General features: G+C 46.8%; 1 protein-coding gene across 2 annotated transcripts; it reads left to right on the forward strand.

Moving 5' to 3' along the window:
• The first annotated feature begins 3234 nt into the window (after positions 1-3234).
• On the forward strand, positions 3235-13474 carry Lgals12 (galectin 12). 2 transcript variants are annotated; one of them, XM_085833843.1, is made up of 9 exons: positions 3235-3782; positions 6200-6288; positions 6410-6623; positions 7453-7572; positions 8488-8526; positions 9264-9290; positions 9790-9878; positions 11664-11814; positions 12396-13474. In XM_085833843.1, the coding sequence occupies exons 1-9, from the start codon at positions 3714-3716 to the stop codon at positions 12540-12542; spliced, it is 945 nt and encodes a 314-aa protein (XP_085689969.1). In that variant the 5' UTR covers positions 3235-3713; the 3' UTR covers positions 12543-13474. The 2 variants fall into 2 exon arrangements, with proteins under 2 accessions (XP_085689969.1, XP_085689970.1); XM_085833844.1 differs by lacking the exon at positions 3235-3782 and adding an exon at positions 5608-5682.
• Positions 13475-23367: the final 9893 nt, after the last annotated feature.

Below are 23367 nucleotides of genomic sequence, written 5' to 3' on the forward strand. Positions count from 1 at the left end.
GCGTGGGGCGGGACGCGCGGAATGAGCGCGCGCGCGGGAGTGGGTGGGGTGTGGGCCGCTGCAACTGTGCAGTAAGCGTATGCGTAGACACTGGCGCGGAGGAAGGCGCCCCCCCAGCAACTCAACGGAAAGGCAGGCGCTCCGCGCAGGAGTTAGGCCATTCACGAGTCACGCAAAGACGCAGTCCCAAATATCTGTGTCCTTTCAAAATTCAGAGTGAAATCCTAACCCTAAGTAGGTAAAGTAGGTGAAAGACTTTGAGAACTTAGACCCCAAGGGTAAACTCCTCATGAATGGGACCTGTATCTTTATTTAAAAAAAAAAAAAAAAAAAGACCCCTACAGAGCTGGAAGCCTCCTTCACCACGTAGGTATCTAAGCATTGCCATCTATGACCCTGAATACAGCTCTGATCAGATGCTGAATCTGTTGGCACTGGTCCTGAGCATCCTAGCCTGGAGAACTTTGAGGCATTTTTGTTATCTACACGAGTCTTTGTTATAGATGCTACAATGGCTTGAATGAATGCTCCATGGGCTCAAATATTTGAACACTTATCCCTGGTTCATGGTTCTGCTTGGGGAGTGTGATGGCTGATCTTAGTTGCCAACTTGACTGCATCTGAAATCAGCTAAAACCCGGCAGCTGACTCACCTGTGAGGGATTTATTTTTATTTGCGGTTCCACCCTAACTCTGGAACGGACTTTCTGATAACACACACACATACACACACACACACACACACTACAAAATATAGAAGAAGGAAGCTTCTGCTTTTTGCCTACTTGTCCTTACTCTCAGTGGCAAATTCATCTATCCTGCTGCTGCAGCATTCCTTCGATAGTATTAGAACCTGATTCTTCAAGATTCCAACAGAGACTAAAGACCAGCAGCTCTTCAGGGCTCCTTCCAGACTCCAAGCACCAGATCAAGACTACAAAAATATCTACTCTGGAGGATTAACCGACTCCTGGAGTCTTGGTCTTTCCATGATGAGACAGCCATCATAGGACTACTCACGGTATTTATTCATTCAATCAATCAGTTCTGTTCCTTTAAAGAACCCTGACTAATACAGGGAGGCTTAGGGTGTGTGGCCTTGCTGACTGTGGTGGGCTTTGAGAGAGAAAAGCCTGTGCCACTTGCAGTGTGTGCTCTGCTTGGTGGGCATGGTTGGGTACAAGCGTTCAGTTTCCAGCTCCACGTTTGCTGCTTGCTTCTATGCTTTCCCAACATCATGCACTCTCGTCCATCTAGAATGTAAGGCCAAATAAGACACAACTTCTATAAGTTGCTGTGGTATTGGGTGCATATAACATTCAGCTCTAATATAAAAAGGCAGGACCTTTTCTAACTGACAGTATCAATTTCATTTCTACCAGCAATATGTTAGAGATCTTATTTATCTATGTTTTCATGGATGGCTAATACTTTCACAATTTCCAGATAAAAGGCTATAAAATATTATGTTGAAGTATTTTACTAAGGGGGACTGGACAAGTGGCTCAACCTCCTGCTCTCAGAAGGGATCCAGATTTGATTCCCAGCAACCACACTGGGCAGCTCACAACTGCTAATATACCACTGCCAGGGAATTTGATCACCTCCTCTGGCCTTTCTGGGTATCTGCACTCAAGTAGCATACACAGCATACACTACACATAAATAAAAGTAATAAATGAAGGATACCACAAGAACCGTGGAGTGGAAGGTAGTTGGTAATATTCGTTCATGAAAACCTAACACAAGACGTGGTGGACCTTGTTCATCACTGGAAAGGGGAAAAAAAAGGTTCTTATATGATGAGAGAAATTACTATTCATACTGAGAAAAATGAAACTGGACTACCTAATACCCACATACATAAAAATAATTCCAGCTAAGCTGAATGGTGGTGGGCCAGCTGCCAAGCTTTGTCCATTCGTCCTGACTAGTTTTTCTCTTAATGTTCACACCCTCTAATTATTCCATCAAGTGTCCAGATGTTGTCAACTGACTCCCAGGTGAAGAAGGGTCCCTTTCTTGGTCTGCGGAATGGATTCTTAGGGTATTCTGCAATCGTCCAAGACTCTCCCAGCAGAGACAACTGTATGAGAACAAGGCTGGCTGCCAACCCAGAACAGAGGTCCCAGACAACACTTTGATCTTGAACTTCTAGAACAGAGACAAAATAGAGTTCAGTTGTTTACACCCCACCCAATCTGTTGTATTTTGTTATGGCAACCCAAGTAAATGAGTGCACCCTCCTCCCTCGTGATTTCCCAGCAGGGCTAATGTGGGGTGGGGGAAGGGTACCACTAGCCTTGGGGACCCAGATCTGTGCAGGGCACTATAGCCTGGCTCAACTGGTCTCTCCACCTGCCGTTTCTCCTCCCCACTGTGGCGAACATATCTCCTTCTGAACACACCCAGGATTGGATTTCCCACAGAAACACCTTCAGCTCTGCTGCTACACCTACCCAGCCACAGCTGAACAAACTCCTTGCTTGGCACCCAAAGTGCTTTCAGTTAGGACCCAAGTCAGGGTTTCTCATTTATGCTCAGTAGAATTGCCTGCAAGGCCATTTCCTGGACTTCACTCCCAAAGAGCTTTCTCCAGTAGGTCCCGGGGTGGAGACGCCATAGTTCACCTTTCTGGCAAACTTCTAGGTGGGGAGATCAGATGAGGTAGTCCTGCTGTATCCCTCCGCCAGGCCCCTCACATGGCGCTCTTATCCCTGGAAAGACTGTACCAACCCCCTGTGTAGCTGATATTCCTGGTCCTACCAGGAATTCCCTGCTGCTAAGTCTGACCCCATAGTTAGATCAGGAAACCTCCCAACGTAGGCTAGAGTTGAAGAGTTATGCTATTTTTAAAGAGGAACTTTAACTGGAATCTGAGCCAGACCTAGAGGCCTCTCCTAAAACAGCAATATGGGTCCAGGCTCAAACACAAAGCCCAGCCATGGCCACCCTTGTGACACCGGGGTGAACAAAGGGAGGCTCAGGGAGAAGTGACTTGTGGAAGGACACAGCATGTAAGAGCAGAGGCTGTCTTCCCTCTAGCCAGTGCTGCTTTGTCTGAGACCAAGGGAGCCCTCCTCTCCCTGGCCTTTTTCACTCCACTTTCTTGTGACCCTAGCTGGTCCCTGGCATTTGCAGCTAATGCTGAAATGGCCTCAAGGGACTGTACAACTTGGGGAAAAGGGGAAGAGAAGGGAAAGCGACCAGGGAATGAATGCGGGAGGAGCCAGGAACCTGGGGGGCGGGGCCTCTTAAGGAACCTGCACACGTGTACCACCAGCAGCAGCAGCTTCCCTTCCTACTATCCGCTTAAGGCCCAGGTGAGCCCCAGGAAACAAAAGCCCTCGCTGAAATGAGCCGGCCCCAGGCTTCCCTTTGAAGTGGCCAAGTGCTTCAGACACAGATGGGCCAGTTAGCAAGTCCATGAGTGAGTGCCAGCTACCCGCCCCTGGACGCGCGGGAGTTTCTGCTAGCAGGTCCAGTCCAGCAAAGCTGCTGCTGTACCATCATAGCGGGGGTTGATGTGGTTCCTAGAGGTGGGCCAGTGCCCCTCCCAGGTCGGCTCCAAGAAGCATTAGAACTCCATAGCGAACAAGTAAGACTAACAGCTTGGATAGCTGTTGCAGAGGCTGGGAAAAGTGAGTCCATTCAGTGGGGAATCGCGTTGCTGGAATCAGGATCAGAGGCTGAGTTGAAGTTGCCCCTCCCCCATGTCAACTGACGAACACCTGGACCCGATTCCTGACAGCTTCATCCTGCAGCCGCCGGTCTTCCACCCGGTGAGTAAGCGTAATAAAACGACCAATCAGCTAAATTCCAGCTGACAAGTGATTGGTCGGGCTTCCAGGATCCTTGCCTATTCAATATGCCTCTTCTGGGATAGGTGGCTAGAAGAATGGAGGTGGAGTGCTATGAGGGACACTAATGACTAAGGGCAGCCCCTTCTCCAAGCCTGAGGGAAACCCTCCTAGTCAGGGAGAATGTGGATTCCTCTCTCCCTCCCCCTGTTCAGTGCCCAGGAGACTTTCTGAAGCCCAGCCACAGGCACTACCACTAATGAGCACTAATTATTACTTTCCCCTGCTTGGTTCTCTCCTCCTTAGAGACCTCCGTCAGATCAGTTAATTAACACATTCTGCCAAGAGCCTGGGAACTGGAAGCCACTGGGCTGCCTGCCAAGCTGCCATGCCATGTAGAGATCCTGGCCTCTGGCTCCTCCCCCCACCCCCCAGGTGCCTGAGCAACAGGACTGAAGCATCTGAAACCTCCTAGGTCCCCACAGCCTGTTGCTTCGCAAGCTAAGACCGCCACCTGGAGGGCTCCTTGGAGTGGTCTGGGCTCTCTGATTGCCACTGGGAGTTGACAAGTCACATATAAGGGCTGACTGATCCTGTGACACTGCCCCAGGTTCCCCTTCCAGCTTGTCTGCACACCCTCTGTGGAGCACCCACTGTGCTGAGCCTGCTGAAGAGAAAGACAGGGCTCCAATTATCTTATACAGTGATCCTAATGGAAAAACAGTCAGCCAGCTCCTGTACATGAGGGACCAAGGGCCAAGCTAGCATTGTGAGCCAAGACTCTGAGAACTCAGAAGAGGGAAAGCAAAAAGGTGTCAGGATGGAGGAACAGGAAAAAGTGGAAGGGAGCAGACCCAACAAAAGTAGATAGAAAGTGTGTCCATACTTCAGGAAGGCAAGACAGCCTCTATATGAGGAAAGATTGGCCCCAAGAGATGGGCCTGGTCCCTAGTCACCATTAGGTATCTCCAAAGAGAGTCCACATCAGGGCCAACTTGCTCCCAACTTCTTCATTCTTTTTCCTCTTAGCTCCTAAACTCTGGGTATTCACCAGCCCTCAGCAGCTTCCTTCCCAGATGGCACCCAGTGGAGTGACAAACCACAGTGGCACAGCAACCTGGTGTGCCTCAGCTGGGTGGTGCTCTGATAGGGCTGTGGAGCTGATTAGGGTTCCCTGAGTCATATAGCTTTGGCATGTCTGCCCAAGAAAGAAGAACTTTGGAAAGAACTGGGCTGAGTCACTGGAGTAACAAATTGATGGGATGTAGGGTTGCCATGGAAACAAGTCTCTGGGCAAGTCTGTGAGATATTATCTCAATCCCATTAATCAAGGTAATGAGAGTCACCCTAAGTTAGGGTGGCACCACCCCATGAGCTGACTCCTGGTCTGAATAAAAGGCAGGCATCAGGCTAAGTAAGCACCAGCTATCACTGCAGCCTGCTTCCTGACTGGGTGTGCTGTGACTAGCTGCCTCAAGCTCCTGCTGGCATGCCCTCCTGCCATGATGGACAGGACTCTTCCTTCCTTTCTTCAGTTGCTTTTGTGGAGTATCTTGTTACAGCAGTAAGAAAAGTAACCCAGGAATATTGGAGAGAAAACTGTTCCTTCCCTACAAGGACATTTTCTCTTGAGGGTGAAAAAAAAATATTACTTTGCAAAAACAACTTACGGCAAGAAATATTTATTTTGGCTCACAACCATAGGAAATCCATCCACCGTGGCAGGGAAGATGGTAGGAGGTGACCACTCTCCCAACTCCACAGTCAAGAGTCAAAGGCCTGACAGGGGTGATGGCACACGCTTTTAATCACAGCCCAGAAGCAGACAGAGACAGACAGAGGCAGGCAGGTCTCTGAGCTCGAGGCCAGCCTGGTCTACAGAGTGAGTTCCAAGATAGCCTTGGCTACAAAGACACCCTGTCTCTTTGGTGGGGTGAGGAGGGGACATGAATGCTTGCACTTCGTCGTTTTATTCCGTCTGTGATCCAGCCTTTAGAAAGGCACTGCCTGCCATCTGTGATCCAGCCTTTAGAAAGGCACTGCCTGCCATCTGTGATCCAGCCTTTAGAAAGGCACTGCCTGCCATCTGTGATCCAGCCTTTAGAAAGGCACTGCCTGCCATCTGTGATCCAGCCTTTAGAAAGGCACTGCCTGCCATCTGTGATCCAGCCTTTAGAAAGGCACTGCCTGCCCACCTTTAGGATGGGTATTCTGCTTCCCTCTAGAAATCCTTCACGGGTGTACCCCAAAGTGTGTTCCCCCATCAATCTAACAGTCAAGATCAACTCAGGGCGAGGCTGTTTTCCTGGTCTTTCCTCTCTACCCACGTCCGCCCCTGTCCATATGGCATCCCTGGCCCCGCGTCCAGTTGGCATACCCGATCTCTCTTCCTCGTTCAGGTGATTCCTTATGGCACAACAATTTTTGGTGGCCTGTATGCAGGCAAGATGGTCACGCTGCAGGGTGTGGTCCCTCTGCATGCACGGAGGTAAGGGGGACTGGCTAGGACGCTCAGTGGGGCCCAAATTTAGGGACATCAATCTGGAGTTCCTCTCTACCTTTAGGATTGATTTCTGTAGGCACTCAAAACCTCACAACTCCCCTACCAGGTTTCAGGTGGACTTCCAGTGTGGGTGCTGCCTGCATCCTCAGCCAGATGTTGCCTTCCGCTTCAGCCCTCGATTCTACACTGTCAAGCCCCATGTCATCTGCAACACCCACCAAGGTGGACTCTGGCAAAAAGAGATCCGGTGGCCAGGGGTCGCCCTGCAGAGAGGGGCTAGCTTCCTCATTCTCTTTCTCTTTGAGAACGAAGAGGTGAAGGTGAGTGGGAGGTTGTGTGTGCATCAGGCAGTCTGGAGCTGACACTTGACACTGCTCTTGTCCAGTTCTCCATGGCACTGTGATGAATGGCCCCATGGAGACAGGATAAGACTGCTCTGGGCCTGTAGAGCAATAGGAAAGTGCAAAAGTCCCTTGATCTAGTAGGGAGAGGGATCCAGGGCGTGGTCAGAGCAAACACTTAGAAGACCCATGCTTGGTGGCAGGCAGTGTGCTAAGCCCGTTTTGTGAATGTGCCCATTAAATCTTCCCCACAAGGTCTGAGGTGGAATCCACTGTCGTCACCATCTCCTTTCCGCCAGGGCAGCAGGAGACAGGGAGAGAGAACTTAATGTCCAGGCTTTGACCTCCTATATGATCCTAACAGAAAGATAATGAGACCTTCAGATGGTTCCACAGGACAAGGAAGCCCTGATGGACGAAAATTATCCCCAACTTCCCTAGCCTTGGTTTCCTTGCTATATAGATAGGAAGAGGATGATGGTGGTGGTGATGCTGGTGATGCTGCTGCTGCTGGTGATGATGGTGTCAGTGGTAGCGGCGATGACAATGGCAACAACTCAGACTGGCTAGGAAGGAAAGAGCTTTGTCATAGGTAAAGTGGACATGGACAGTGCCCTGGTCCCAGGATCAGCTCTGCCACCTATCAGCTCAACATTGCACAGATTAAGTTTATCTGTACAATGCACCTGCCTGGCAATGTTTGGGAAAAAGAAATGTAAGATCTTGGAGGGCATGCTTGCGGTGCCTAGGGTGGACTGTGCACACAGTGTGCAGCGTGCTGCTTTTCCACTGTGGTTTGCTTCCCCAGGTGAGTGTAAATGGCCAGCACTTTCTTCACTACCGCTACCGGCTCCCACTGTCACGGGTGGATACCCTTGACATATCTGGTGACATCTTGGTAAAGGCTGTTGGATTCCTGAACATCAATGTAAGTTCCCTTGGAACCAAGGCTGGCCTCCGACGTCCCCTGATCTGAACAGGTCTGGGGCTCACTCACTCACCCCAGATTGAGAGAGAGGGGAAGGTTCTATATGCCTGGGATAACCAAGAGAAAGAAGTGCAAAACTGTGTCAGAAGTGAGTGGGGTGAGGAAGAAGAGAAGGTGACCACAGGTGACCACAGTAAGGAAGCCCAGGAGCCATGGGCAGGAATCTTTCTGCTTGGCACTGAGGGGCAAGGGTCATGGCACATCAATGCCAATGCAAGCTGCAGTTTGATAGATGAATCGTATCTACCTAACTAACTTATTCAGAATACAGCTAAATATGTGGCTCAGCAGTAGCACACTGCCCTGGCAAACACAATTAGGTCAATCCCCAGTACTGCAAATACCGTCCTAGATTGACTCAGTAAACCTGAGGTGGGCCAAGAGTAGGGATGTTTCACACACCAGCATTAAAAGGCTGTATGGGAAGCAATCAGGGGCTTACAGCGGTTCCAAAGGCTGGCATCTCTTTGTTTGTTTATTTGTTTGTTTGTTCATTTGTTTGTTTTTTCAAAACAGGGTTTCTCTGTGTAGCCCTGGCTGTCCTGAACTCACTTTGTAGACCAGGCTGGCCTCGAACTCAGAAATCTGCCTGCCTCTGCCTCCCAAGTGTTGGGATTAAAGGTGTGCACCACCAGTGCCTGGCTTTATTTTACTTTTTTATGTTATATGTATGAGTGGTTTTGCATGCATGCATATATGTGCACCATGTACATGTCTGGTGCCCATGGAAGCCAGAAGAAAGCATCCAATTCTTTGACACTGTGAGTGCTGAGAACCAAACCTGGGTCCTTTAGAGGAGCAGCCACTGAAACATCTCTCCAGCTCTTTTTTTTTTTTCCTTTTCTTTCTCAACAGCCATTTGTGGAGGGTAGCAGAGAGTATCCAGTTGGATATGTGAGTTTCTTTCATTGATTTTTATTACATTTATTTATTTATTGTGTAAATTATAATGTGTCTGTGTGTGCACAGTGGGGGAACATGCACATGTGGAGGTCAGAGGACAATCGGCAGGGGTTCAGGAAGGGAACTCAGTCATCAAGCTTGATGGCTCCTTAGCCCAAATATCTGAACCTCTTGGGGGAGCAAGGCTGGACAACCACACTTAGAAGCCAGCTGGCCCTCTCTCCTCCCCGCATATGATTGCACAAGGCTCAGCTGACCCCTTCCCTCACTGCTGCAGTTGCCAGGAATATGCTGTGGCTCCCTTAAGCCGCATGGGGAGCCTGGTTTTGCCTTTCCCCTCCTATCTCCAAGGCATACTTGGGAAACTGGGTGGAGGTAACTGACTCCCTGGAAGAGCCCATGATTCCCATCGGGAGATAATTTCTACTGAGTTTTAGGTCCTCAGATCAACCCTGCAGGATGACTATGGTTGATGCCATAGGACAAAAAGGGAAAATGAGACCCACAACCTTGCTGAAGGAGTAGGAAGACAGCTCCTCCCCACTACTCAGAGATGAGGAGTCTCATCCCCCCCTCTCAGGACTCAAGGGATCCCACCTGGGAACCCAATCACTCACTGCTGGGAGAGGCACAAACTCCTTGTGTCCCCCAAATGCAGGCAAAGTAGGGAGACCTTCCCTTTGCCCAAGCAAATACTAACAGTGTCCCTGCCTCTTTCTCTCCTTCAGCCCTTCCTGCTGTATAGCCCCAGGCTGGTAAGTGACCCTCACTCCAGGCCTCTTCTGAAGGTGAAGGGAAATTCCATTTTCCTTCTTTGTGGAAAACTGCAGCAGTGGGAGGACGAAACAGCTCCTGGCTGAACTCCAGTTTCATCTCACCCTCTTCATTTGCTCTGCAAATGGGCATTTAATACACTCCATGACTGGCCCAGTACCAGGCATCAGGCTAGGGAAACCATCCAGCCCCAGACCTCCAGTTGCTCACAGGTGCCAGAATGATAAACCACTATATACCCGCTACATACAATTCAGAGCACACTGGCAGAACAAGGCCTAAGAGACTGTGCACAGCCTAGAGGGGCCTGAAGAAGCCTACAGCGGGTGCTTAATACAGGGGCATGGCTGAGTCTCCAGCATGCAAGCCTACAGAGACACTCACCTACCCTGGTGTTCCTGGGTCCCTGGGGGCATCCTGCTGGTGAGGGACCCTGACATCCCAGTGGTCACCATTTCAGTCCTCTCCAATTTCTGTCAGGAGGTGCCCTGCTCACGTGCTCTTCCTCGGGGTCTCTGGCCTGGGCAAGTCATTGTAGTTCGAGGACTGGTCTTGAAAGAGCCGAAAGAGTAAGTATTTAATTAGGAGAGAGAGAGAGAGAGAGAGAGAGAGAGAGAGAGAGAGAGAGAGAGAGAGCGCTAACACCACCATTTACCTCCCTCTTGCAGCAGAGCAAAGAGAAGTAAGTTAGCCCAGGTTACAGAGTTATGAATAGGGCTGGGTGAGGCACAGCAGCCCCTTTTGTGGGTGCTGCTTCCCTGTCAGGTAAACTAGCTTCACATCACAAGTCCTAGACAAGAGCCTTTGTAGCTGAGACCCAAAGAGGTGATATGGCCTCCTCCTCTATCACAATGCTACAATCAGTAAACAGCCAAGCTGCCTAGAAAAGAAGTGCTTGGGCACCAGACTCTGGCTTCTCCTCCAGTGGTCACTCAAGCCAAGGCCTGCAGCTTAGATCTGTTTCGACTAGACGCTCCAGTGTTCCCTAATGTCACCCTGACCCTATCCAATAGAGCCCTACACTTGACGAGGAGTTCTCTCTAAATGCCCATCAAAACTCTGGGGCTAAAGAGTTGGTCCAGCATTTAAAATCACCCCTAATACAAATATGAAGGCTGGAGTTGAGCTCCCAGCACCCATGTAACAAGCCAGGTATTCAAGTACACTCATAAGCCCCAGCACCCCTGGAGACAAAGATGGGAGGAGCTGGGACTTGGTGGCCTCTGGCCTCACTCACTGAGGAGCTCAAGATCCAAGCTCAGTGAATTTCAAAATAATAGCAGAAAGAAATAGTGGAGGACACCAGACACTCTCCTCTAGTTTCTGGTGCACACACACACTCTCTCACACTCACAAATGCACACACACACACATACACTCACACACACACACACACACACACACACTCGTGCACACTCACATTCACATACATACACACAAACACACTCATACTCACACATTCACACACAAATACACTGGCACACACATGCTCACACTCTCACACACTCATGCACACACACATTCACATACATACAAACAAACATACACTCATACTCACACACCCATACATTCACATACACTCACACAAACAAAAATACACACACACACATGCACACACTCTCACAAACGCACACTCACACACACTTGCACTGACACATGCACACTCGTGCACATACATTCATATACACACTCATACAACTACACACTTGCACACACATACACACACTCAGACAGGTAATTAAAAAGACATAGCTGTTGTGTTCTGTAATAGTACTGTCTAAGCAGAGTGTCCCTTTCATGTCCATTCGCTGTTTTACATGCACACTTGACCTGTTCTTTAATTTCATTCCAGCAGCCCATGAGATGAGAACAGCACTCATCCCCCCTAAGTTACAGTTGAGGAAGCACACAGAGATTCAGTGACTTGCCCAAGACCACAGGACTAGAAAGCAACAGAGCATAAGCCCCTGAAGCCTGACCCTTACCACTCGCTCTTTGCAAAAGCCATAGTCTGACACATAACAATAAATGTTAACTGAGGCTATGGTCACAGCCATACCCACTTTCAGGGGAATAAACTGAGGCTTGGGGTAGGGAATTATTTTACCTGCATAGTCTTCCAGTTAGGGATTCAAGTATGATACTCACGTGCTGTCTATATGCTGTCTATATACTGTCTATATACTCTATACTGTTCTATGTCCAAGTGTTCTGCCCAGAGCCTGCCAAACAAACCTAACTCTTAGAAGTTATTCAGTCTTCAGTGGCTCTCCTGACTCAACCCTTCCCCTTCAGAGATACAATGGCCTGAAGGTGACAGGGGCTTGATCCACCTCTCTGCCTGTTTCTTATAGTTTCACCCTGAGCCTGAAGGATGGGGCCACCCATGTTCCTGTGACACTCAGGGCTTCCTTCACAGACAGAACACTGGCCTGGGTCTCCTCCTGGGGACGAAAGAAGCTGATCTCCGCCCCCTTCCTCTTTCACCCCCAGCGATTCTTCGAGGTAGGTCTGAGCCAAGAAGTCACAGCTCTCCTTGAGCCCATTTCCTTAATGATCTGGGAGACTATGGGCTGGATTCTGGGAAGAGTGAGCAGGCCAATACTCTGGGGGCTAGGAAGCCAGCTCTGTAGAAAGAATGTTCAGTCCTTCAGTCCTTATGCTAATGCCAGAGAGCCTGTGCCCAGAAACACAGGCATAATGAATTCAGGTGAGGCATTGTCACTAAATGCTTCCCTAAGCTTCCAAAGGGCAAGAGTGATATACACCATCCCTATGTACACCTATAATCTGGCCCTTGGAAAGTAGAGGCAGAAGGATCAGGAGTTGTTCAAGCCCAGTCTCAGCTATATAGGAAGCTTGAGGCCATCCTGAGCTACATGAGACCCAGTCTCAAGCTCTCTTTATGACTCCAGTATGGTTGAGAACATTTCCCAGTGGAAAGCTTCGTTGCAGATGGTGAGCTTTAACTTCTAGACCCACCTGTTTCTGATAGTTGTGTCCCTCAATGAAGCAAGAACCCTGTGGTAGTACAGCAGGAAAGGTCTGTCTGGAAGCCCACCACCCATTCAAGTTATTCTTACCAGGTACTGCTTCTGTGCCAAGAGGGAGGGCTGAAGTTGGCACTCAATGGGCAGGGGCTGGGGGCCACCAGTCTGGACCAGAAAGCCCTGGAGCAGCTGCGGGAGCTCAGGATCAGTGGAAATGTCCATCTCTACTGTGTCCACTGCTAAGAAGGGCTCCAAGGGCACCCCCACCAGAGAAGAGGAGGGGCGGCTACAACCAAGGATCCGCAGTTATAGCCCCATTCTCCTGTTCTCAAGGGAGAAGCTGACCTGGCATCACTTTGTCAGACCGAGCTCACATCTCAAAGGACACACACATATGCACGCATGTGCGCGCGCACACACACATTGCATTTTAATCTATCAATTCTGAAAATAAGGGCCCAGGTCAATGTGTCTCTGCATCTATCTTCCACATTCAAATTCTGTCTTGGTCTTCATTCCAATCCAGGCCTAGCCACTGAGAAGGCAAATAGAGTGTGAACAAGATGAACCCCAAATCTGTGATCCTCACACTCCATCTACACTCACCTTTTCATCTACACTCGTTTTATCTACAGTCACTCACTAGTTTGTGAAGCCTTTGCCCAAAGTGAACAAAATATCACAGCTGCTTTCATGGTTTTGGCCAAAGGGAACCAGCCACATCCTAGGAAAACACGCTGATTATGGGACCTTTTGGTCACCCAACCATGTAAACAACAATAATCTCTCATAAGATTATAATATAGTCTGGGTGGGCCAGGGATTATTCAATCTATGTTTCTACAGCATACCCTGCAATATCTATGCGATGGCCAAATGGTCAAACAATGCATTTCCCAGAATTTGTCCTTGTCATGAAATGATACATGACTGTATCTAGCAGAGCAGGTAGACCAGGAAAAAGGGCGCTGTAGTGTTTGATTTGAACTATTCCTGGAAATGAAGTCTGGGCTCACTTTAGAGTGGACTTAAGACCCTGTCTCCTGGGAATGTTTCTGTAATCCCACCTCCCTGCCCAGAGCTGTGCCCGGGTACACACTGTAGAAGATACTGATGAAGGATTTGCTGTGTTCTAACGTTATACTCTAAGCAACGAGCCGTTTTCTTCCCTTGTCCATTTACCAAGAGTGATCATGTACCTTTCATAAAGGAAAAAAAAAAACCCAAATAAATTTCCAAAGGGAAAGTTTTTACTGCAAATATATGTCTTTATTGTAATCCAGGGAAACTAGAGGTCAGAAAAAGAGATGGCTGAGAGGCATCCCCTAGACACCAAAGCCCAGAATTCTAGGAAGAATCTATGTCAAAGAGGAGATGGCAGGTTGGTGGTTGAGGTTACTTATTTAACCTTCTAATGAAATAAACTATATTGAGAGTCTCTAATATACTATCTTAAAATTTGGGGAATAAAATTTATTTGGTGTTGATTAATCTTAATAAAAATACAGTGTACATCTTATCCACTGATATTATGTATCTTATATTATGTTCATAAATTAAATTGCCTTGTCATTCTACTTACTCATATGTGAGTGGTTTTTCCATTATTGTGATAAATACTGTGACGAAGGCAGCTTAGACAAGGCAAGGTTTATCTAGGTTTATAGTTCCAGAGGTGAGTCTCACAGCAAGGAAATAGAAGGCAAAGGAGAGCTCACACCTTGAACTGTGCAAAGGGAAAGCTGGAAGAGCAAACTCAAATGGCAGGAGCCTTTATACTCTCAAAGCTGTCCCCCAGTGACACACTTCCTCCAACAAGGTCACAACTCCTAAGCCTTCCCAAACACACACCACCCTCAGGGGACCAAGCACTCAAACATCTGAACTATGGGTGATATTCTCATTCAAGCCACCAAACCATGCACAGGTTAGACTTTTCATGGCTTTGACAAGTTACCATAATTTTTGTTTGTTTGTCTTTAAAGACAGAGTTGTTCTATGTAGCCTGTCTGTTTCTGTAGTAGTCTGTTTCCTGGCTGTTCTGGGACTCACTCTGTAGAGAGGCTGGCCTCAAACTCACAGAGATCTGCCTGCCCCTGCTTCCAAAGTGCTGGGATTAAAGCTGTGCATCACCAGCATCGCTATGACAAGTTAAACAATTTAAGGAGAGAAGAATGTATGTTGCTCACGGTTTTAGAGCTTTACAAACATCATGGTAGAGAGCACATGGGACAGCTGTTCACACCATGATAGCCAGGAAACCCTTGAGTAAGAGTGGGGTGTACCCACACAAGCTCACTCTCTTCCTTTTTTTTTTTTTTTCCTCTGTAGCTTTCAGCCAATCAGACAGTAATGCCTACATTCAGGTCAGGTCTTTCCCACTTAGGAAATCATCAGATACATGGACAGCATGCCTTACTGATCTTCCAGATGTATCCTAACAGGCTATGGAGGAGGCTGAAAGTGAAATGCTCAAAAGTTGGCACAAAAGAACAGCAGAGGGCAGATGCTACTTTGCCTTCCAGAGAAATGTTCCATGATAGCATCTACAGCAAACGCACACAGACAGCTCCTTCTATAAATGCCTTTGGGCATACCTAACTCCAGAGTTTATCTTTAGAAGGCATTCACAGAAAGCTGCACTTGCTATGGAAAGGTTTGGTTTTGCTGCTGGACTGGTCTTTGCAGGGTCGAGAGGCTCCTGCTCCTGCAGAAGGTTCTAGCTCAGTCTCGGCACACTAGTCAGCTCACAAGCACCTATAACTCTAGCTCCAGAGGATCCAATGTCTCTGGCCTCCATGAACAAATGCACAAATGTGGACATAGCCATGACAGATGCATGCATATGTACATAATAGAAAAATAAAGCTTTAGGAAATAAAAATGCAGTGCGACTTTAGCAATCTAAACTCTGAGATTCCTCTTCTATCAGCGTCTAAGTCCTGGTTCCAAGGACAAGCAGGCTCTGCGAGGAGCAGCTCAGTTCCCCAACAGCTGTACTAGGGCTGGAAATAAAATATGGATTCACCTTAGGAGGGGCTTTAGACTATCTCTTTTTAAAAATCTTTTCATTATGATTTTCACATCATGCATCGCAATCCCACTCATCTCATTACTTCCTATCCACCTGCCACCTTTGTAACCCCCCAAAAGAAAACAAAAATATAAAAAAGTAAAAAATCTTGCCATGAAAGATGCAGTGTATCATAATGTGCCCCACAGTAGACCCTTTTGGCCACACATCTTTATTTGCAAATGTTTATTGGAATGAGTCATTGGTCTGACTCAAGGCTTCTAGCTTCGGCTACACTATCAATACTGGATCTTCATGGGGACTCTTCTCAGATATCCTGTGGTTGCCCTGTGTCATGGAGATCTTCCAGCTTTGGATCTGCAGAACAAGCCTTTTCATACACTCCAGCAGTTCATGGGGGTAGGGGGTAGATGTTGGGGTAAGCCAACTCAGAGCCTTAGATCTGGTCTGAGTAGAAGCTGAGTTAGGCAGCCACCCTCTCTCCTGCACCCACACCACCAGGCGAACTTACCTGCACTGTCCCAGCTAGCTCATCCAATCCAATGCTGCAGCTGACAAGGGGCAAGGACAGCTCTCCTACTCTCATGCCCTGGGGGCCAGCTCACCCTTGCCCTTGCCATCAGGGCCAGCCCACTATGCTGCCCAGGTTAATGCAGGGCCCACTCTCCTTAGCACTGCAGCCAAGGGCAAGGAGTGGGGCCAGCTCTCCTACTCTCCTGACCTCAGGTGACGCACATGAGGGAGGGGAAGGCATCTCTGCCATTCCCACACCACCTCAAGTCAAACAAATTCTCTCTTGATGATGCTTCTGTAATCCCAAAGACATGTGTCACGTACTTTGGTTGAGTCAGTTTGACATAGCGAAAGCTGGGAAACTGACCGATGAAGCAATGGGTTTCAAAGGGAACTCTCTTCCTGAAGTCTGACATTCTTCTCCCCTAATTTTTATAAATCATAATATCAATCCTCCACTCACCGTTAGTCTAATGTATAGACTCACGTGCACTCTATTAAACATTACCTTTTAGTAGATGCCTTTTAAGATTGTATTCTAACATAGCTAAAGCCTTTTCCCAGTGTTCTTAGATTCCAGATAGCAACAAGGAGTTTAACCTATTCAATAACCAATTAAGTACTAGTCATTATTTCACCTATCTACAGAAAGAGACTGGAATTCTCACTGAGATAGAAATTCTTATTACAGACTATATTCCGTGCCAACAGCAAATTAAGTTACTATACTGAAAAATGGGAATTCTCCAGACATAGATAAGTATTAACAAGGCCTAAGTCCTTGACACTACTTTATTCCTGAGGCCAGGCAAGGGTTAAAACTCCTCTAGCCCAATTAACTCTAAAGTGTGGAAACCCCAGCAGGTGCTAATCTCTAAGATAAACATAGTCCTTTTGTAGTCACTCCTCTTACATCTGGAGGGATGCTGATCCCTAGAGTAAACTTTGCAGTCACTCCCTTTGCACCTGGGAAACTTCAATGTACCATATCTGTTATGTTTTACAATTTATGATATTCGCTGTAATATAATTAGTCTAAGCTCAACCAGACATTACATTCAGACTCAACACCTCTCTTGTGTGTTTGTCTGTCTGTCACGTCCTAATCTTTGCCCATCTACTCTAGAGAACCGTTTTATGCAGGCACAGGACCCAGAGGGTCTGCGGCAGACATGCCCAGCATGAAATGAAATGAAAGACACTGATAAAGGATTCACTAAAGTTCAACTCAAGGCAACGTGCAGTCTAGGGCAGAGAGACACAATTTCACATCCTAGCTGTGTGACGTTTTAGAGCATAGAAAAGTCTGATACTGTTTTGTTGGCCTAGTACTAATTGCTGAATGGTGAGTTTCTTTCTTAATTGCAAAGGATGAACTGAAGAGATGGCACAACAGTTAAAATCATGCAATACTCGTTCAGAGGACCTAGATTCGTTTCCCAGCACCCACAACCATCTGTAACTCCAATTCCAGGGAATCTGATGACCTCTAACCTCAGCAGGCACCTGCACACATGAGATGCATATAAACTCTGTCACAGGCACACACAAACATACACATAAATAATAAGTTAGTCCTTTTCTTTAATTGCAAAGGAGCTTCAATTAGATGAGATTAAAAAAAAAAAAAAAAAAGGAGTGCCAAAATCAAAATACACGTGTGGTGTGCAACGGTGAGCAAGCAGTGTTTACCACTGTTGCTTTCGATGGTGGAAATTGCTCATACGCCAACAAAAGAGGAAAGAATAGAGAGAGGGATTTTGATTTATGTAATTGAGCAGCTAAAACAAATAATTTTATAATTCTGTACGCACAGAACAATTTTCACCTCCCTGTTTACTTTGTTCTTTGGTCAGCCCCAGCTGGCCTCTTTCCTTGGGACATCTCAGGCACTATGTACCCCTGCTGCCTGATGCACAAATGTGCAGCAATTTAGATGGTCCCCTGAGAATTCCCCAGGTGCCTGCAGAGGAAGATTACACACACACACACACAGGGGTGAGGGTGGGGCATGAGAGGGGCAGACAGCTGCCATTGTGCTAACAGGTAGACACCAGAAAGCAAATCTTTACCTCTGGTCACAGACATTTTTCTAATTAGCACACTGAATGCTAGAGATGGATTTTCCTAGGAAAAATTAAGGTCTTGATAATCTGCATAATTGGAGCCTAGAAATGACCTCTCCCAGTGAAATGAAGACTACCCATGGGGATTGACTAAAATATTAGAGAATCTTTCCACCCCTGGTAGAGCAGATAGGAAAGAGGAGGGGGTGGGGGATGGACTGTGTCCTTGCTGATTCACTTGAATGAGACTCCTTTTTGAGGCTCAAGGGGCACACTGAGATGGACTGTTGGGAATGCAAAGTTTATTTGAGGAATTATTCATGCCATGGACAGCCTATTAGATTTTCAGACAGTATCCTGAGAAGGCTGCCTGCCAGGGCCTGTAAAACTGGGGGAAAGGGCACAATCCAATCTGGATTGGATTTCAAGTTGCATGGTGCTACCATGTGAGCACTAGAATCCTGCCTTGAGCAAACCTTTTGCAAAGCATCCAAAAGCATTGCAAAATGAATGGGAATTGTGTCTTCATTCTGCATCCAGAACATAGTGCCACACTCAGTCCTGTGCCCCATTGGTGATCACTTATTTATGGGTTCTCTGCATATGTCAGAAGTCACTCTGAAATGGACTTCCACTGCTACCTGCAGGGCAGCTAAGCTGGACTCACTCAAAAGTGTCAACAATTGTCATTATGACCATGCAGAAGCTCAAGAGCTCTGATTGTGATCGCTCAGATTGCAGAGGTCGAGTTCAGTTCTGCAGTCCCAGGGGCTGGCTGTCTTCCCACTTCCCATTACAGGCCCTGAGTGAGCAGGTCTGAGAGGCAGGAAGTAGTCTGGCCATGTGAGAGGCGGGTTTGCTTCTGTCTCCTCTCTCATGGTTCCTTCTGGTGACATAAGCATTTGAGGCATGAAAGAAAGAGAGGCTGGGCCAGGGATGTAGCTCAGTGGTAGAGCACTGGCCTTGCATGTACTTACCCTGGGTTTGTTCCTGCAACCATAAAAACAAATAAATAAAAATAACTTGGATTGAAACATTTTATTTTATAAATAGCAGTGTTATGTTGATATGGTGGTGAGTCTTGATTGGGGAATTTGATGGATGGAATATAGCATCACCATGGAAACAAGTCTCTGGGCTTGTGTGTGAGGGATTATCGAGATTAGATTAATTGAAGTGAAAAAAACCAACCCTAAATGTAGCAGACACCATTCCATGGACAAGGTCCCAGACTGAATAAGAATAAGAAAATGAGCTAAAGCAGGGAGATCTCTCACTCTAGTTTCTCACTGTGGACAGAATAGGACAAGTCTCCTCCTGCTCCTGTTGCCAAATCGTCAGCAGCCGTATACTGTATTCCTGGTTGCGTTTGTCAAGTATTTTGTCCCAGCATCAAGACAAATACTTAACAAAGTAAGAAAACCAATTCTCAAAAAGTGTCCTCTGACCTTCACAGGAACCCCAAGATGTTACACACACACACATAAACACACACATAAATAGATGTAAAAATAAACAATTAAATGGATATAGAAAGTAGTCTTGTGCATCTGATTGAAAACAAGCTTAATTGGGTCAGGGATGTCGCACAGTTGGTAGAGTGATCTATAGCATGCTTGAAGCCCTGAGGCCATCCCTTAGTTCCCCCAAACAAAGCATAATAGCATCCACCTATAACCCCAATGCTTGAGAGGTAGATGTAGGAGGCTCAGAAAGGGTTAAGGTCATCCTCAACCACATAATGAGTTGGATGCCCACTAGGACTACATAAAAATCCTCCCAAAACAAAAACAAAAAAACCTTTGGCCCACATAGGAGCTATCCCCAAAAGAAACTCCAATTCAATCCCCTTTAAAATGCTGTGTACAGGGAATAGAGAGATGGCTCGGGGGTCAGGGGCACTTACTGCTCTTGCAGTTTTGTTCCCCAGAACCCATGTGTGTTGGGGGAGGTGTCACTACCATCTGTCACTACCATACAATTCTAGAGCTTCTGACAATCTGTGGGTATGTTGCCCTGACACACAAGCGCCAGTCAGTGGACAGCTTTTGGGAGTCAGTTTTCGCCTCTCATTGCATAGGTTCCTGCTGTGCATCAAAATTTTTCCTGGGGAGATGCTATACACACGTCTACTCATCCCAGATAGGGAGACCACAACAGACCCAAGTACAGATACCACTGAAGTCCAACTTGGTGAACCAATTATAGGAATATGGGTGAAAGGTTACTTAGAGGAGCAGAAATGACCCAGTGACAGCTGCATCACCAAGGCCCACCCCAGCATAGGTGATAGCTCACAAAAGCTGGAAAGCTGGAGCTCACTCCACAGCCTGAAAGCAGTTCACCAGGTTGAAAAATATCCTCTCCAAGTGATTCAGTTTGTCTAAACCCCTTCCAGGCAGCTCAGCTGGTTTCTGCTTCTTCCAGGCAGCTGGTCTGATCTCAGTCTCTTTAGCTTTGCTTGTCAGAACCCTCTTTGCACCTTGGCTTGTTTGAGAGTGACTCTCGGCAGTTTTATTGCCTACTCTGGGAGAGAGGGACCTAATGAGCCTGATCAGTTTCAGGGACTTCCTGAAGCTATTTTAAATAGTTGACCTCCCTGCTTAAAAAGCTTCCCTGCGGGATGGAGTGTTCCAGTTTCGAAGGAGACTGTTATGCAACAGTCCCAGGGACTGAATTCAAGTCCACAGGCTTGGTAGCAGGTGCCTTTAACTTCTAAACCATGTTACCAATCCAAGACACAGGATAACCTAACATTCTATAAAGTATTGAGCTATGATCTGAGACACTGTCAAATACTGCTAGGAATGTTGTTGTTAGTTATAAGCTGCTATTGTAAGCACCATTCATGTGTACTTTTCTTTCAGATAAGCTAGACTGTTGGCAGCCTGGCATGTTTTACCCTTTAATTGGCAAATGCCAGATACTTCCCTGTACCAGCTACTCTGGATGGTGTGTGGTCAACCAAGCAACACCTCTCTGGGTGACTAGTTGTTAGACCTTAGTGGGGAAACCCCCATCCAATTCCCGATTCAGTGTGCACCCAAAAATTCACGAAGGACCATCTTGATGTAAATACATGAGGTCGTTTAATTACGGAGCTCCAGACCAACATGTATCCCACACAGGAGATAACAGATGTCGGCCACGAGGCTTGAAAGCTAGGGGGTTTTTATGGGGTAAGGGGCTTAGGGGTGTGGAATTCGGCGCAGTGACACACTATTGGCTTATTCAAACATCAGCAGAAAAATTACATGTACGTGCAGGGTGTCAGAGTTCTGTGAGTTGTTGACTCAGTTTAGATAGCCCTGTTATTGTCCTCACATTCCCCTTTATCTTATGGTCAAGCTGTTCCCAGGAATGTTTTAACTACGGGGCATACCCAGGTTTGTTTTTCTCTTTTCTGAGCCCCAGGCAGCCTCTAGGCTCACAAACAACCAGCAATTTCTGAGTACTTTATATGACTTAAAGGTCTTGAAATTTCATCTTTCTTTCATTCCCCTCTTCTTCTACTAAGTAATTCTAATCTTAGAATTTCAGAAGTCTATATCTCTATGTGGAGAATAGAAATCATACTCTTTTTCTATCTTAACTATAGATTGTTGATGCTGGAGGACCATAAGCTGTACTGTCTCTTTAACATGGGAACAAAAACAGAATAAGAAGGGTTAGTAAACAGAACTAGGCAGAGACCCTTCTAGCGAGGCTTGGGGGTCTGGGCATGATGTAGGTGCACGTAGATCAGATCTCTGGCTGGAACTGGTGAGGTGTCTTTGGGGTATCTGGCTCATTCGCTGTAGCCAGTTGTGACCAGACCTCTTTCTGCACCACCTGCAAACCTTTTAACCTAGCATTCAGATTATTATTATAACAACATAGGTTTAAACACATCATTTAAGACAGTGATGGGCATGGGAACCCCATAAAGGATCTCAAAAAGAGTAAGACTGAATCAAGAGGGAGTATCTCTAGTTCCAAATAGGACACGGGGAAGGAGCACCAAGTCTGCGCCAGTTTCCATGGTTAATTTTGTCAAGGTCTGTTTTAGAGTTCTATTTATTCTTTCTATCTGTCCTGAGCTCTGAGGTCTGTACACACAATATAATTTTCATTTGACCTCTAAATACTTGGCCACACCCTGACTTACCTGGGCAACAAAGGCAGGGCCATTATCTGACACTATTGCTTTTGGCACTCCGAACCTTGGAAGATTTTTCTTTAATAATCTTCTTGATGACTATCTGAGCAGTCTCATTTTTACAGGGAAAAGCTTCTATCCATCTTGAGAACGTTCACAAAAACCAGAAGGTATTCATACACATATTTTTCTCAGTAAAGTCTATTTTCCAGTAGATGTCAGGTCTGTCTTCCCATGGGAGGACTAGTTTTCTTCCTTCAGTTTCTACTATTCTATACTATTCTACTGGTAAAAGTTTTCTTTTACCAGTCTTAATTTGTCTATAACTTGATAGTCTTCAGACTGTCAGGATCATTACTCTTTGGGATGCCTGTTTGGCGGTTAGATCTGCCATCTGATTTCTTTTAGCCTCAGCATCTTAGGTCTTTCTCTGCAGATGTCAACAGCCCTCTTTGTCTGTATATTGCTCCGTACAGTGGCAAAAGCATACCTGCTGTCAGTGTAGACTTCTCTTTTGCCATTTATAGAGCTTGTATCAAAGCCACAAGTTTAGCTTTCTGGGCAGACATCCCTTCAGGGAGGCTGCTGGCCTAGATCACTTGCTTTCTGTCTACCACTGCAATGCTGTCCCTGCCTTCTGCTTACCTTCAACCTCAACCGCAAGGCTACTGCCATCCGTGTACCAGCTCCAACTCTCAGGCCAAGGCTGGTCTGATCCTTCAGATCATTTCGAGTATCAGTTTCTTCTGCCAGAATGTCAGCACAGTGATGAGTAGGTGAAGTCTCAAGCAGTAGGTTAGTGAAGGTCACTCGTTCAGTCAACAAAAAAGCTCTGATAATGTGTCCATCAGTCAGGGGAACAGTTAGATAATGTTTTCAAGAGCATTAGTCAGCCATCGGTCAGGGGGGCTGAACCACACTTTCTAGGGCATGTGCCAAGTTTTGTCTCAGAGTCAATTTTTCTGCGTCCTTGACCAGAAGCCACTATGTGCAGACACACAGGCCATCCTACAGCCACCAGATCTAATTTTTTACAAGTATGCCACAGGTCTTTTCCAGGGTCCCAATCTCTGAGTAAGAACCTCTTTGGCAATACCTTTGTTCTCAGTCACATCTAGGAGTCCCAAAGCTAGGGACGACATTAGGGCAGTCTTACTAGCATCCAAGGCCTGTTCTTTATTTCTCTATACAAAGGGCTGTTTATCTCTTTAATTCAGCAAAATCTGGAATCCACAATCTGCAAAAGCCCCGCAGTGCCCTGGAACTTTTCTAACTTGTTTTGCACTGGTCGGTAGGGGAATATGAAACACAGTCTCT

The sequence above is a fragment of the Mus caroli genome, unplaced genomic scaffold (assembly GCF_978045245.1).
Source record: "Mus caroli unplaced genomic scaffold, Mus_caroli_1 scaffold_20, whole genome shotgun sequence".
NCBI classification, from domain to species: Eukaryota; Metazoa; Chordata; class Mammalia; order Rodentia; family Muridae; genus Mus; species Mus caroli.

Bases quoted from the DNA above. Each gene is read 5' to 3' on its own strand.
- Lgals12 (XM_085833843.1), top strand. From the start codon at position 3,714: ATGTCAACTGACGAACACCTGGACCCGATTCCTGACAGCTTCATCCTG. The intron at 8,527-9,263 runs GTGAGTTTCTTT...TCTCTCCTTCAG, and splicing joins GAGAGTATCCAGTTGGATAT to CCCTTCCTGCTGTATAGCCC. The intron at 9,291-9,789 runs GTAAGTGACCCT...AATTTCTGTCAG, and splicing joins TGCTGTATAGCCCCAGGCTG to GAGGTGCCCTGCTCACGTGC.